Source organism: Dermacentor albipictus, chromosome 7 (genome assembly GCF_038994185.2).
Source record: "Dermacentor albipictus isolate Rhodes 1998 colony chromosome 7, USDA_Dalb.pri_finalv2, whole genome shotgun sequence".
Taxonomy (NCBI): Eukaryota; Metazoa; Arthropoda; class Arachnida; order Ixodida; family Ixodidae; genus Dermacentor; species Dermacentor albipictus.
The window spans coordinates 77621447-77636970 of NC_091827.1; the positions used below are offsets into that span (position 1 = coordinate 77621447).

The 15524-nt window shown below is 51.9% G+C and overlaps 3 protein-coding genes across 3 annotated transcripts in view; all 3 read right to left on the bottom strand.

Moving 5' to 3' along the window:
• Window positions 1-8786: 8786 nt before the first annotated feature.
• Window positions 8787-11071, bottom strand: LOC135899065 (uncharacterized). Its single transcript, XM_065428312.2, has one exon. It carries the CDS (start codon window positions 11067-11069, stop codon window positions 8952-8954), a length of 2118 nt encoding a protein of 705 aa, XP_065284384.1. The 5' UTR covers window positions 11070-11071; the 3' UTR covers window positions 8787-8951.
• Window positions 11072-12472: 1401 nt separating this feature from the next.
• LOC139047849 (uncharacterized) lies at window positions 12473-14494 on the bottom strand. The gene is made up of 2 exons (XM_070521989.1): window positions 13558-14494; window positions 12473-12975 (listed from the first exon to the last, which is right to left on the bottom strand). Exons 1-2 carry the CDS (start codon window positions 14492-14494, stop codon window positions 12473-12475), a joined length of 1440 nt encoding a protein of 479 aa, XP_070378090.1.
• An 862-nt stretch (window positions 14495-15356) lies between these two features.
• Window positions 15357-15524, bottom strand: part of LOC139047850 (hepatic triacylglycerol lipase-like) — a 6890-nt gene continuing 6722 nt past the window's right edge. Inside the window, exon 4 of the mRNA XM_070521990.1 lies at window positions 15357-15441. Coding sequence (XP_070378091.1) covers window positions 15398-15441 — 44 coding nt within the window. The 3' untranslated portion in view covers window positions 15357-15397. The remainder of the gene's footprint in view (window positions 15442-15524) is intronic.

Sequence of the window (15524 nt, forward strand, 5' to 3'; positions counted from 1 at the left end):
CGACTGGGACGTTGCCCTTCCTTACGTCGCCTTTGCTTACAATTCTTCTCGGCACGACACCACCGGATTTTCTCCATTTTATCTACTCTACGGTCGCGAACCGACCTTGCCCCTTGACACGGTACTTCCTCCTGCTGCGACCTCAACAACCGAGTATGCGCGTGACGCCATCGCCCTCGCCGATCATGCACGCCAGCTTGCCCGTGCTCGACTGACGGACTCGCAAACCACGCAGCAGCGTCGGTACAACGCCCGCCACCGTGACGTACAGTTTTCGCCTGGTGCACTCGTGCTCCTGTGGTCGCCCTGTCGTCACGTTGGACTTTCCGAAAAGCTCCTTTCGCGGTACACAGGGCCCTACCGTGTGCTGCGCCAGGTGACGCCTGTGACTTATGAAATTGCTCCTGTGAGCTCAACCTCGTCATCTACTCTGGCGTCTAGTGATGTTGTGCACGTCAGTAGGCTCAAGAGCTACTACACTGCTTCACAGTCCAGCCTTTAGTCGCTCCGGGACGGCGCTTTTGCCGCCGGGGGTAGTGCTACGGGGTAGTATTCCCAATGACAAAGAGCCGCGCAGGAAGAAGACGAAGACGACGATTGGAAGCTAGCGCGGGCTGTTGCCTCTTGGTCAACTGCGGCGTATTGCCTTGTAAATATACTTGTAAATAGCTTTTCGTCGGTATCTTCCTACGTAACAATATCACCCGCATAGAGGGCATGACCCGTTCCTCTTACTGTGGCCAGTCTGTCCGAGAGGCCCTTCATGGCGATGCTAAACAGTAGGGGAGAGATGACCGCCCCTTGCGGGGTGCCTCTCGCTCCCAATGTAAATTCCTTGGATTTGATTTGCCCTATTTTGACAGTTGCCTTTCGATCCCTCAGGAAGGAGCTAACGTACGCATGGAATCGTGGCCCCAGGCCCAGGTCCGAGATGGCGTCTAGCACGAACCGGGGCGAGATGTTATGAAAAGCCTCGGACAAGTCTAGAGCAAGGATGCCCCGAGTGTCTCTAGTGTCGTCATCAATGATTTGCCTCTTTGTAAGTAACATGGCGTCCTGTGTGGAGAGTGTCGGCCGAAAGCCGACCATGTTGTGAGGGAATAACTCATTAGTTTCTATGTGCCTAGATATACGGCTGTGAATGGCATGTTCGGCCACTTTACCCAAGCAGGACGTAAGCGAGATGGGTCGCATGTTTTCCGGCGCAAGAGGTTTGCCTGCTTTTGGGGATGAGCACCACTGAGGCTGTCTTCCAGGAGTCGGGGACGAGGCCCGTTTCCCAAATTTTATTGACCTCCCCGGTAAGCAGCGCAACTGATTGTTCGTCCAAGTTGCGGAGGAGCTTATTGGAGATGCCATCCGGGCCCGGTGCAGAGCGACCGTTGAGCGTTTGGAGCAGCTCCCAGATTTCGGATTCCGTGAGGGTCATTAAGGGTTACGGACTGGATTTCAAGGGAAGGGAGAGAGAGAGAGAGAGATAATAAACATTTTTATTCGGAGAATGAAGCTTTGGAGAGGCGTCCTCATTCCAGAATGCCTTGAGCTCGGGCCGCGTCCTGGGCCCTCGCTATCAGCCTTTGCTGATCCTCGAGGTCGGAGCTGGCCAAGGCTCTCTCCCAAAGCTCGTTAGTGGGGTAAGGGTTCGGAGGACTTAATGGTGCCGCTCTGCAACCCCCTACTATGTGCCTGAGGGACCCGGGCTCTGCGCAGAAGCGGCATTGCGGAGAGAATTTTGTAGGGTCTATGAGGTGATTTCTGGTTGGGTGCGGGAATGTATTAACCTGTAGAGCTCGGAGGAATCGCTCCTGCTCTCTAGGTAGCGACTTGTGTGGGGGTGCATATGTTCTGCGGGTTAGCTTGTATAGTGGTGTGTGATGTCTTGGTAAGAGACTAGAGGCTGCATGCGCTCGGGTTCAGATTCCTCGGCGTCGGCTCGGTGGGTCACATCTCGAGCCACGTGGTTGGCGACCTCGTTGCCAGGAATGCCTTGATGAGCTGGCGCCCAGATGATCATGAATTCTGCCGCTAGCAATGTTGCGGCACGCCTGTTGGGAGTTGGAAGGGAAGCGTAGCAGGGGGCGGCAGAAAGTTAGGTGAGCGGATGAGATTACGAAGTTTGCAGGCGCAACATGGCCACAATTAGTACATGACCGGGGTAGTTGAAGAAGTATGAGAGAGGCCTTTTCCCTGCAGTGGGCGCAACCAGGCTGATAATGATGATAATTATGATGATGCCAGTATTTAATAGGAAAGGGTACCAGAGGTTACCTGGTGTCGCGGGTTCACTGTGCCAAGGCACGTGCAAAACCGTACGTAACCAGGGCATCGGTGGAGAACGCACAGCCGGACGTGATCGTCAGGGCTGAGTCATCATTTTAGAACACGCAGCAATGCAGCTTACATCGCATCCACGAAGCGGCTGTATAAGCAGGCCAGTGGAAGATGCAGCCAGCATCGGTCGAGTCGGTGCGGATCACAGGAACATGCGTCGATTGTGGCAGACACTCTAGCATAGCGCAGTGCTATAAGCATCGCATTCCGTGAAGCGTTTGAATAGTGCCCGCGCACCACGGAGGAATTGGGCCATAAATGTAGTGAAGTGCTTGCAAAGTCCTCGCTAGACTTTGCTTTCTTTTTTAAGTGAAGCTTCCTCAGCAAACTCCTTCCATACTTTCTTGAGCGTGGCTCGTACTTAAAAAGATACATTGAATTGGGTTCCCGATGGTCGGACCGAACCTTGGTCTCCCAGCCCAGCAGCCCAATGCTCTAACTACTAGGCCACAATCGCACGTGTACTTGTATCCGACGCCAACTACAATTATTTGAGAGTAATTGCCGCGTATGTGTGAGTCACATTGTTTATATATATATAGCCTTATATTATATATATAGCGCTATATAGAGCCTTTGCACCAGTTTAAGCTGAAGACGCAGGAACGAAATGTGCAAATCTATAGCATTAGATTAACCGCTTCAGTGAAGCATCGCTTCACAGAGATTTCAAGTTGTGCGCTTTTTGGATCTGCATGATTTTGTTTTTCTTTGCGAGCAGGCTGCCATGCGTAGATTATTGGGCTTTGGAAAAACTAGACCGCTGTAGGTCTGAAGACTTCGAAGAATATGAGAAGTGCCTTGTGCAGCTTCGCTGTTCTTGATGTATGAGAGTGGGTGAATAAACTTTTACCAGATAGATACCGCATTAGATTACGAATTAATTTTGACCGTCTGGCCGGGTTTCTTTCTTTCTTATTTAATCTGCACTATGCACAGTGCACGAGGGTTGTTTGCACTCCGCGCCCATAGGAACGCGGGCGGGCGCGGCCTGCACCGAACCCGCGACCTCGCGCTCAGGTGCATGAAGCCATAGCCACTGAGCCATCTGCGCGGCGGGTCCCATGTACGAGTCCCTCGAACTTGCATGCATCGAAGTATTTCTGTCTATTTTATGCGAAGCATATTACTAGGGCTCAACCCAGCTCCTCAGGCGCGGCGGTGTCGCCTTCAATACCACGTGACAGCGTGACGTCACGAAAGAGGAGAAACGGGGCTCCAACTCACGCCGTCGCTCGCGGCGTCGCGGCGGTATATAAGCAGCTGCGCTTGCCTCTGCTAGACACTCACGAGGTGAGATGCCTCCTGGAGACAGAGCTGCTCGTTGGAATGAGAAGCGAAGGTTGCGGCGTGCTACAGAGACTGTTTCTAGGTGGCTCTGCTACGGCGCAGCGACTACGCGCCCCGCATCGGACGCGGTGAGCGTTGAGCAACGCAGCGTTCGGCGCGACAACGAAATGTGCGCCTGAGCAAGCGCCGCACGCCTGAGCCGACGCCGACGACACCGGCTTTTCTGCGACACGAGCTCCTTAACGCTGTCGCGTTAAAATAAAGGCTAGTATGCTTCGCATCCTGGGCTTAACCTTAGCTAAGCCACAGCCATTTTTTATTTATCATTCATGGAACTTCACGCCGACGTTCTTCTGTTATGATCTGTTTCTGGAAAAGGAAAGAAGAAAACAAATTATCCGCAGCAGGCCCTTCATTTCCACGCATGAAATCCCGCAGTGCTATAATAATGTATCAACAACGGCCGAACGAGGGCAGCCACATCGTTCGGCTCACAAAGGCGAGGGTGCTTGTCGAAACGTTGGCTTCACGCAGAGGCTTTCCTCTTTCGGCCACTACTTATGCAGCTTAAGTAGCCATCTGTCCGTTTGCCTTATACTAGGTGACATGAGTGCGCATAGTGAACGTACCGTAACACGGTCATCGCTGTGCAAATTTCGAGTTCTTGCGGCGGCTTTGCCGCTAGTGAAAGAACAAGACGATGACAGAGTGCCCAAAGCTATTGCTTGAGCATACAACCACCCGATTCTTGGCCCATCCCCCCCCCCCCCCATCCTCCACTGCGGACACGTGCCATGTTCCGAAGGCACAACAAGAGGGCCAGTCGAGGTCAGGTGGCGCGCGACAACATCGGAGCACACCGGGAAGGACAGCTGTGCCCAGGCAGACCATTTCCCCGTTGTGCCACTTTCTTATGTAAAACAAACCGTGTCTGACCTTCAAATTGTCCTTCTTTTCACCTGTGTGCATCCGAACAAGTTTGACGAATGTCCTAACCATTAAACCAGGAAAAGGCTTTAAAGAGGAAGCTTTAGCTTGGGGAAAAATTCGATGTCACCAATTTAAATTTATGTAAAACGCAGAAATGCTTTCAAGAGACAACCCCTGGACCGATTCGAGTGAAGTTTGTAGCATTTTACAAAAAACGGTAATTTCCGGTGACTCAGGAAGCAGAATTTTGATTCAGCCTTCGAATGTTCCTCAAAGATTGGCAAAAATTGGTAAGCCTAAAAAAATTGAAGCGCGAATTTTACGAATCTGTAACTGTATCAGAAACAGATAGTGTATTTATGTAATCTAAATACCATTAAATTGCGTTCATCCGTTAAATAATTGGATTTTGCGACCATCAACAAAGCGAGTCCGGCCAACCTATTTTTATGTCCTATTCAAATACTTAACTTTCCGATGTTTCTTTTAGTACTATCCTTGGGCCTTTTTCACTTGAGATGTCAATTTTGTGTGATTGAAAGTCATACTCGTACAAATTCACTCAGCTGCCTTCTTCCCTCCTTGTGTTGCAAAAAATATTGCAGTGAGTACAAGAAGGCGTGAGTCACTGTGCTGGCGATAGCCGCCAGACTGAAGCCAGGACTCGTGTTTTTTGACTGCGTACTTAGTGCTCGCCATTGACCAATTTGCCTTTCTTTTATTATATGGTATTTAGGAGATGATCTCACCTTTAATTGGCGCCGGCTACTCCTTTTCACATGGGAATATAAAAAAGAAATAAATCCCAGATAATGAAATCATAACGACACAAATTCCAGTCACATAAGCACACTAATGCCACACTATAACTGAAAGTAAACTCCATATCATAAAAACACGAAGTCCAGTCACTCAGCCAGACTAAAATAAGGCACATAACGAATCACGGATTAAATTCATATGAAGGCCCGTAAAACCAAGCATTGGATAGGCCAAAGTCGGGCAGAAAAAAAAAACAGAATGCGCTTATTACGTTTAAACACTCTGCTGAGTACTTTCCGAGAATATTTCTCGCTTCTAGAAATCTTTGAAGGGCCAGTAACGCTCGTCTTTGCAACGAGTGTGTTGGCCAAGGACCTGAGATCTTCCTTAGGCTGAAGGACCTGCGATCTAATGCCACTAGATCACGTGCTAAGCGTTGTCTCTGCGGGTCTTGTCGCGGACATTCTACCGGAAGATGCTGCACATCCTCATCCGTGTGGCCACAAGTGCATTCCACATTAATAGCTCTTGAAATTTTATGCATAAAGTATCGAGCCGCAGACTGTGAATCAGCGCTCCAAAGGCTCTGGTTGTATTTAATGCGGACGGGATATTGAATCGAAGTGATTAGCCCATGTGAAATAAATCTGAAGATTTCGGGTTCGGATCAAGCCATGTCGCTTTGCAGCTACGGGCTGAGATCTGTATTAGCATGTGCTCCAATTTGTCGTGCGTCAGAGGGAGACCATACGTGGCGTTATTAACATGCGCTTTTCCAGCTGCCTTGTCTGCTACAACATTCCCAGGGATATTGCAGTGGCCAGGTATCCAATGGAAAATTACCGTGCGGTTTTCTTCACTTGCTTTTGTGAGTTCCTTTAGTGTCTCATAGACTAAAGCCATGTTTTGCTAATTGCTTATGTCACTACGAAGTGAAGGAAAAGCTGCCAGCGAGTCAGAAATGATGACTCATTGTCCCCCTTTTTGCGTTAAATTTATGCAGCGTAACAAAGACAATAGTGCAAAAAGCTCGGTTGTTGTTGACCACGTCGTGTGAGATAGTTTAAACGTTTGTATTTGGTTCTATCCTGGAATGACAAATGCAGCTGTAGAAGAATTTGTTTGGCAAGAACCATCTGTATACTCTTGAATATGCCCAGGGTATCGAAAGTATATCTGGTGTAACGCCAGTTATGCTGCTAGCGTAAACATGTCTCGTTTGCGAATAATTCCCTGAACCGAAAGTTCAAGTTTTAGAGCTACGAGTCGCCGTGGAGGGTAGGAGATATCTGAGAACCACAATTCGTGATGTGGTAGTAGATCTTTGTGCACCTGAATCACCGAATTGATTTTCGCCCTCTCTCTCTCAATTAGTGCACTGGCTAGTGGGTGCCTTTTGTGCTGCACTGAAACGCGAAAGTACTGTCGACAGGTTTCAACCTTCCTCATAATAAGAAATGGAGGATGACGTGCCTCTGCAATTACTAAGGAACTTAAGGTTGTTTGAAAAACGCCTAAGCATAATCTAGGGCTCCTAGCTATTAATCGTTGGAGTCTCTCTTCAGATGAAAGGGAGATTCCATGCAGAACAGGTGAAAAATATGCCACCTTTTGCTTTATAAGTGCATTATGTACTTTTAGTGTGGATAAAACCGACCCTCCCCATGTCGTGCCTGCTACGCAGCGAAGAATTTTTATTATTGAGTTCACCTGTTCTTCGAGGATTTTAATCTGAGGATACCATGAAAGTTGCCTGTCTAGTATAACCCCAAAAATTCGTGTTGTTTCACTATGTCTAAAGGTTGTCCCTCAAGGCACAGCTGAAAATCCTTCATATATCATCCAGCGAAAGGCAACACAGCCGTCTTACTGTGAGACAGTTTCATTAAACCTTCCTTTAAGAATTTGTCCACAATGTTTAGGTCTTCCTGCAAAGTTCATTGAACAAGGTTGGTACTTGAACCAGAGGCCCAAATACAAACATCATCCGCATATATAGAGTACTGTAGTGCAGGTGGAAATCTCCGTGGTAAATCCGCCATCACACAAATAAAGAGAAACAGACTTAAGACACTGCCTTGTGGGACTTCTTGAATAATATCATGAGAGGAACTTTTGCCTTCGCTTGTTTGAATGAATACATATTGATCTGTCATTCAAGACGTTGTATATCCACCGTAGCGCCCTTCCAGAGACTCCCAGATTTAGCAGGCCACACAGTATATGAGCATGGCTGACTGTGTCAAAGGCTCGTTTAATGCCTAAAAAACTGCTGTTGTGGCATTTCCTTTTGCTCGTTCATGTTCAACATAAGTAATGATATTGAAAATTGCATCCATGGTGCATCGCGGCCTCTGAAATCCTATCATGTGATCGGGAAGTGCTTCTGTTTGCTTACACAACCATCGCAGCCTAGTGTCAATCATTTTTTCCTCGACCTTGCATAAACAGCTCGTCAGACACACAGTACAAAAAGGCTCAAGAGAAAGAGGTGTTCTGCCAGGCTTCAAGTAGTAGTAGTATAAGACTTTTATTCAGCCAAAAATTACCGACGATTACGTTACTTCCTAATGCGAAATTTGAGCGCAGCAAATAAGCTGTTTCACCTTTTCGATAGATTGAGGCAAAGAAATCGAGCAACACATGTATGCGCTATCACAGAATTTTTTTTTATTTTTCACACGTATTCCTTTAACAAAGACTCCACTAACAGTTCTTGACAGTCATGAAGGAAGCTTTGTGGTCGGAGAAATAGACTGATATATGTTTGACTTGGTACACCAACGCTTGATTCTCAAAGACGAGATCTATACAAGTGCCTCGCGAGGTTGTCACAGCCGTGGGACGCGTTACGAGCGAGAGGAACGGGATGTTCTCCGGCATAAGTGTTAGGAAATTGCTGTTTGTCTTTATGTCAACATTAAAGTCCCCCACTACTAACATCGGTGTGGATCGATGGACGGTTAATGCGAGTTGCAGGAAGTGCACGACGTCTTTCGTGAGTGCGGTAGCGGACTCACGAAAGCGGTATCAGTCGGTCGCTGCTAGCGCTGGGGGGATGAAAGGGGGGCGGAGCTGGTTATGAAGCCGACGATAACGCCGACGACGACGCGAAACCCAGGAACGGACGCCAAAGAGCCATTTGTGTAGCCAGCCCTCCTCCACAGTCTCTCCTCCTCCCTTCCATCATCCTCCCTCGCCCGGAGAGCCGACAGCGCGCATGCGCGGCGGCGGAGCAGATTCGTCGGCGAGCTACGACGCGAAACCCAGGAACGGACGCCAAAGAGCCATTTGTGTAGCCAGCCCTCCTCCACAGTCTCTCCTCCTCCCTTCCATCATCCTCCCTCGCCCGGAGAGCCGACAGCGCGCATGCGCGGCGGCGGAGCAGATTCGTCGGCGAGCTACGACGCGAAACCCAGGAACGGACGCCAAAGAGCCATTTGTGTAGCCAGCCCTCCTCCACAGTCTCTCCTCCTCCCTTCCATCATCCTCCCTCGCCCGGAGAGCCGACAGCGCGCATGCGCGGCGGCGGAGCAGCAGATTCGTCGGCGAGCTGGTTACGAGGCCGACGACGTCGACGACGACGACGACGACGACGCGAAACCCAGGAACGGACGCCAAAGAGCTGCGCTCTAAAATTACAGGCCGAGCATATCGACCGCCTGGGCGACCAGTCGACGCTGTTCTTCTTCACCTTCAGCGCCAAGCCAGTCGAGCCAGGTGGTGATGGAAAGCGAAGGGGGAGGGTAGGAACTTGATTGCTGAGCAGTCGGACAGTAGAATAGGCAATGGGATAGGTCTGCATAAGTAGACGGGCAGTTGGGACAGGAGGGGTCGGAGCGATAGCGATAGAGAAAGAGGCGGGAAGGGGTAACCAGTGCATTCATTTGGATGTGCCGCAGAAGGCGAGCCTCCGGCACAGTGAGTGATGGATGAGGGGGAGGGTAGAGGCGCTTGTCGAGACGGAGCTGGAGGTAAACTTCCTTGATAGTGCGGCGCAGGGAGAGTCCCCCAGAATCCTGCGAGGGCCCCGACCAGGGGATCAACGGTGCCCGGTTAAAAACATCACGGGCGAGCTGATGGGCCAGCTCATTGCCGTCAATCCCCGAATGCCCAGGGACCCAGCGGAGGAAAACGGTGGAAGGTTGCAGTGCGGAGACCGCTCGTTCGACGTCTTGTTGGAGTGAATGGGGTAGGGTGCGGTTCTGTATGTGGCGAATGGCGGCTTGGGAGTCGGTGTATATCGTGTACTCTGGGAGCGAGGGCAGGGAGGGAAATGATTGTAGGGCATGTACAATGGAAAGGACCTCGAGAGAGAGTGCATCCGGAGGGTGTAGGTACGGCCCACTCGTGTGAGTTTCAGGTGCTGGGAGGTGGGGATGGTAGATAGCGTAGCCACAGGAACCTCGAGGGGCTATGAAAGAGGCATCCGTGTAGGCTACTCCCTGGGTAGTAAAGAAGGGGGAATGATGCTGCGCGGCCGCGTGACGACGGCCGGCATGCAGGACAGGGGACATATTAGACGGGAGGGGGAGAATGCGAAGATTGGGCGCCGGGGTGGATTTTGGAGAGGTAAAGGAGGAAACGGGAATGGGAGAGATACCCGCCTGGGCCAGTAACCACTGACCCTGACGGGTAAGAGAAAGCCGGGCAAGCTGGGAGTCACGGTGGAGAGAGAGAAGAGAACGAAGAGGATGGAAGAGGCCTGTGGCAAAGAGCTTAGCAGTGGAGGTGGTGATAGGGAGGTTAAGAGCTGCCTTGTAGAGGCCAACAAGGGCGGTCTCGAGGGTGTTAAGCTGAGTGTGGGTGAAGGAAACGTAAGGCACAAAGTACAGGAACTTGTTGAGGGCGAGCGCATGGGCAACTCGGCACGCATGAGCCTCGTGGAGGCCCGAGCGCCGAGTGACCACGCGCCGCAGGAGGTGAGTTACCGAGTGACAAGTCCTGACCGCGTGGTGTAGGGCTTGCACATTCTTGGCTGCATGTAACGGGAAGCCAAGAACTTTGCATTGGGGGACAACAGGAATGGGAGAGCCGGAAAGATGTAGGGAGATTAGGGCGTTGTGGGAGCGCTGGTATGAGGAGTAGTTAAGAAGGAGAAGCTCGGATTTCTCCGGAGCAGGTGACAAGCCAGCAGTGGGGAGAAAGGAGTTGATGAGATCGAGGCCACGTTGCAGGGTGTCCTGTACGTGACCGGGAGAACCAGACGAACACCAGAGGGTGATGTCGTCCGCATAAAAGATGTGGTGGAGGTCAGGAATCTGGGCTAGTTGGGAGGCGAGAGGGGTCATAGCAAGATTAAAAAGGATAGGAGAGAGAACAGCACCTTGAGGAGTGCCAAGGGTGAGCGGGTGGGGATCGGACAGATGTGTGTCCACTCGGAAACGAGCCACTCGGTTAGAGAGAAAGGAGCGGAGATAAGAGTACATGCGGTGTCCGCAGTCTAGGGAGGAGATCTGAGACAGGATATGGTCGTGGCACACACCATCGAAGGCCTTGCGGACATCAACAGTCACAAGAGCGTGGATCTGGCTGGGATTGGGTGAGAGAAAGGTGTGCTGGAGGATCAGGAACATGTCCTGTGCACAGACGCGCCGTCGAAAGCCGATAAGAGAGTGGGGGAAGAAATCTTTCGCTTCAATAAGATCAGAGAGGCGAGTCAAAGCCATTCGCTCAAGGGTCTTGCCAACACACGACGTCAAGGAGATAGGGCGAAGGTTAGAAAGGGAGGGAGGTTTGCCCGGCTTCGGAATCATAGAAATAAGAGAGGATGTCCAAGCGCTCGGCAAGCAGCCGCTGTCCCAGGCATTGTTGAAAGTCTGAAGGAGGAATTCCTTGGAGTGGTCGGGGAGGTTGCGGAGTGTAGTGTATGTGATGGTATCCTCACCGGGAGCCGAGCGAGAAGCATTAGCAGCCAGGGCAGCTTCGAGCTCCCGGAGAGTGAAAGGGCGGTCGAGGTCTGGGTTAGGATCGCCAGAGTAGGCTGGGTAGGAAGGTGTGAGAGGGGGTGGGAGATACAAAGAAGTGAGCTTGTCAAAGACCTCGGAGGGAGTCCCCTGAGTGAGGGCTTTTGCTAGAGTGGGAGCAAGTGCAGGCTTCGTACCTAATAAAGATTTAAAAAGGGACCACGTGGATCACGAGTGTAATGCAGAATCGAGGCCGTCACAAAGCGCACTCCAACGAGAATGCTCGAGGGACGTGCCATGGGCGACTATCTCGGCCCGCAGAGCAGCAATCCGAGAGGAAAGTTGGGCATTCTTGGGTTGGGAGCGCAAAGAACGTTGGAGACGTTTCATCCGACGCCATAAACGGAGAAAGTGAGGATCCGGGTCTGGGATAGGATGCCGTGAGCGAACGCGACGGCTACTGGTCGAAAGCGCAGCGGAGATGCGCGACGTCCAGTCATCGTAAGATTCAAAGGAGGCGGAAAGGAGATTAGTGCGAAATGCGTGCCAGTCAGTGTGAGTGGTTGAGTGCGATCGAGGGATGTGGGAAAGTGAAGCGGTAATATGAATGAGGAAATGGTCGCTGAGGAGCGTTTCAGCTGTGACCTGCCAGTGAAAGGAAAGGGAGCCCCGAGAGAAAGAGAGGTCGGGTGTCGTGGAGCGCTGTGAGACAGTGCCCGCTCGAGTAGGGGAGCCAGGGGTATTAAGAAGGGTGAGGTGGCGTTCCTGGGCAAGACAGTGGAGAAGGCGGCCGGGCTTGAGGGTCTGGGGGTAGCCCCAGAGCGTGTGAGGGGCGTTAAAATCGCCCCCAAGGAGGAGATGGGTGGTGGCGGGAATAGAATGAAGGAACTTGCCCAAGGCAGTGAACAAAGAGGATGTGGCAGGGGGATTATAGAAAGACATAAAGGCGAGTGAGATGCGCGATGAAGGTCGGTAATACACAACACCAACTAAATATTTACGGAGGCTGGAGGGGATATCAAGTGGCTCGACGAGGACGTCGCTGCGTACATAAATGGACGCAAGCGGCGTGCCCGTCGTGGCATGGTAGGCGCGGTAACCTGGGACGGTGCGGGCCGTCCGAGTCTCCTGGATAAGGAGAAAATGGGGCAGGGAAGGGCGGGTGAGGAGATACTGGTGGAGGGGGGTCTTATTGTGGCGAAGGTTTCGACAGTTCCACTGCACAATCTCGAGGTCCTCTCCAGGCGCCATGTTTACGATAGATGAGAGGTAGAAGAGTTTGCGGGGACACGTTCCTTCTTTTTGGCCGGGAGCAGTGACTCCTGGAGGGAGCCCAGCATAGAAGCGAATGATTCCAATTGCTTGGATTGGGTTTGGAGGGTGGTGAGGATCTGGACAATCGAAGTTTCGAGCTGAAGCAAGCGAGTGTGGTGTGCAGCGGTGGTGGTTTCTACCAGGTCAGCCAATGGGGCGACCTGGGCGTTAGGGGACGGGGTGATGAGCGTGGCAAGGTGCTCATTTAGCTTGGTAAGCTGGGATGTAAGAGAGGAGGTTGTTGTCTTTAGGGTTTGTGTCAATGCGTGGATTTGCTGTTGTAAATCTTGGGAGATGCGCTGTTGTTCGCGCTGGTGACGCTCAAGCATTGTGAGCCGGAGATCGAAGGAGCGGTTCTCGTCAGTCAGGGATGGCGAGGGTATAGTAGAGGAAGAAAGGGATGCTTGCACCGAGGGCCCTTTGACTATAGCGGCGTAGGAGCCTGGAGGTGATGGAGCCTGACTTGACGGAGATGCATGATTAGCGAAGGAGGCGGAAGAAGGGGTGGGCTTCGTGGCCCTGCGCAAAGCTGTGCGACGGAGAAACGCGGCTCTGGCACACTCGCGTTGTTTAGCGAGGAGGAAGGGGCAGGTGGGGTCGAGAGAGGGCTGTGTGTTTACCTGGCAATGAATGCACCATGGTTGGGCACACGCGTGAGCGGTAGGATCTGCGGGTAGGGGTGCAGCACAGCGGCGGCACTTGGCCGGAACGTCGTGCTGAGGGCATTGGTGAGCACGGTGTCCCAGAGCAAGACAACGGGTGCATGTGGGGGGCTTAGGCTTATGAGGGCGGCATCGGAAAGCGACGCGTTTAAAATATACGAAGTGGGGTATGACGGTGCCAGCGAAGTTTATGAGCACTGATTCTGTGCTGCCCATCATACGAGCAGCGAGAATATCAGTCGTGTATGATTCAAGGTCATGCATGAGCTGAGTAGGAGTAAAGTGACCACCAACGTTATGAATGACGCCGAGGCAGGAAATGGGAGGATTGGGGGCATATGTTTTGACGGTGATTGGCTTACCGTGGAGCTGAAGATGCGTGAGAGAAAGTAGGAGTTGGGCGGTGAGAGGGGAGTGTGTTTTCAGAAATACAAGGCTCTGAGCTGGCTTGGCCTGAAGGGTGATCTCTGCGCTGGTTTTGGAGGAGAGATGTGCGGCGGAGACGATGGCGGCAAGCAAGTCGTAAAGAGGCAGCTTGGGAGTGAGGGTACCGGGCGGAAGTTGGATCCCAACTGAGATGAGCTCGGTGCGAGGGCGGGCGGCGGAGGCAGGTTTGCGGCTGGTACTGACGGTGCTCCAGCCGCCTTCCAATGATGGCGTACCATGGTCGCCGTCTGGGGACGACGTGAAATCCATCTCCGCCGACGAGTCGTCAGCCGGATACACAGTGGTAAAGGAGGTAGGGGCGACAGAAACACATCTGGAAACATTGGGAATGACGTTGGTGGGCGTAGAGTTTGCACTGTCCAGCACGGCAGTAGTGGTGGATCCGGTGGGAGCGGCTGCAACAAGCGCGTTCAGCTGCGATTCTGATGTCTGATTGCAGCACTTTACAACAGGCGCCAATGTGGCCGGAATAGACGCGGCGGCATCCGTGGCGGCGACGGTGAACGCTGCAGGCTGCGACACGTTTAGTGGTCCGAGACTCTTGGCGTCGCTGACAGCGTGGAACTTGGTCGTTGGAGACATTGAGGCGACGAACGCCGACTGCGACGCGGCGGTCGAGTCAGAGCTCTCAGCGTTGCTCACAGCGTTGAACGTGGCCGGAATATGCACGGTGGCGTGTGCGGAGTGCAGGAACGCAGCCGGTTGAGGCAGGGCTGCCGGCTTAGAATTAGGCACGTCGCTGGTAACATTCAGCGTTGACAGAGTAGGCTCAGTGGCACCGGCGGCGGTAGAAGAGGAGGCCAGCGGGGCATTGGTGGCTGTCGGCTGGCGGGTCTTCGTGAGACGCTGCATGTCAGAGGTGCAGGCGCGGCGAGTTAGGGTTAGCGCGGCGCCGCGCCGCTTCGTAGATTTGGAGGGGCCTGGAGGGCCAGCCTGGCGTCGGACCGGGAGTCGTATGGTGTCCACTTGTGGCGGAAGTTTTCGTGAAAAGATGAAGAGTAGACCCAGGGGCGGGCAAGGCCCTGGACCGGGTCAAGGACGGGTGAAAACGGAGCACGATATGCAGCCAGATAACCAGAGTGGCGCCACCTATCGATCCCCCCCCAGGCTTCAATATAGGTACCACACGTGCCTTTTTCCAAGAGTCGGGGACAGGCTCTTTTTACCACAAGTCGTTGAGTAATTTCAAAAGTGCCAATCGACCTTCGTGTCAGAATACCACGTAACCAATTAACTGGTTTGTTAGTTTTCTCCACGACGTTTGTGCTTGCCTTTCGTTCGGCCTTGCTCTACAGCGCACTAGTTTAATAACAAAAATCATTCCTGATATCTGATTTCTAAAATGTTTACTTACCGCTTGGAATGCAATAAGGAGCGGCATCACTTGTTTTTAAGTACTGCGGATCTCGCATTACTTTTCTTGTGCAGTGGTAACCCATAGCAGCCATTTCAACGTGTCGCCTGTCCAGGAGACACCTTCTGTATCCATTCCATCCATGCTTGCAGGCTACGGCTTCGAAGGAACAGTTGTGATTAGTTATGGATTCGGTAAACAACTCCGTAGCCCTGAGATGACTGCAGGTCAGATCTAAAATATCTGAAAAAAAAAGTTTGCCCCAAATTGATTTCTATAATTACTGTGACTTGCGTGAAATCCACAGATTTTTCTTTTCCTGGCAGGAAGACGTTTAGTATGTAGCCAGTAAATGATGAGCTCTGCTGACCGCCAAGAGGTCACTGTTCTTGGAGGCGTCGTCACCCTTGATTACTCGAAGAAGCGGGCTCTTGCACAAGAAATGCTTCAAAACATGCACAAGAAATGAAAATGCATAAGTGATTTCATTAATATGTTTAATAATGAGTTTTTAAACTCATTACCTTG

What these genes read in the sequence shown, in the direction of transcription:
- LOC139047849 (XM_070521989.1), bottom strand. Translation starts at nt 14,494, where the DNA reads ATGCAGCGTCTCACGAAGACCCGCCAGCCGACAGCCACCAATGCCCCG. An exon ending in CACGCATCTTCAGCTCCACG is followed by an intron (nt 12,976 to 13,557) that starts GTAAGCCAATCA and finishes CATCACCTCCAG; the next exon opens with GCTCCTACGCCGCTATAGTC.
- LOC135899065 (XM_065428312.2), bottom strand. Translation starts at nt 11,069, where the DNA reads ATGATTCCGAAGCCGGGCAAACCTCCCTCCCTTTCTAACCTTCGCCCT.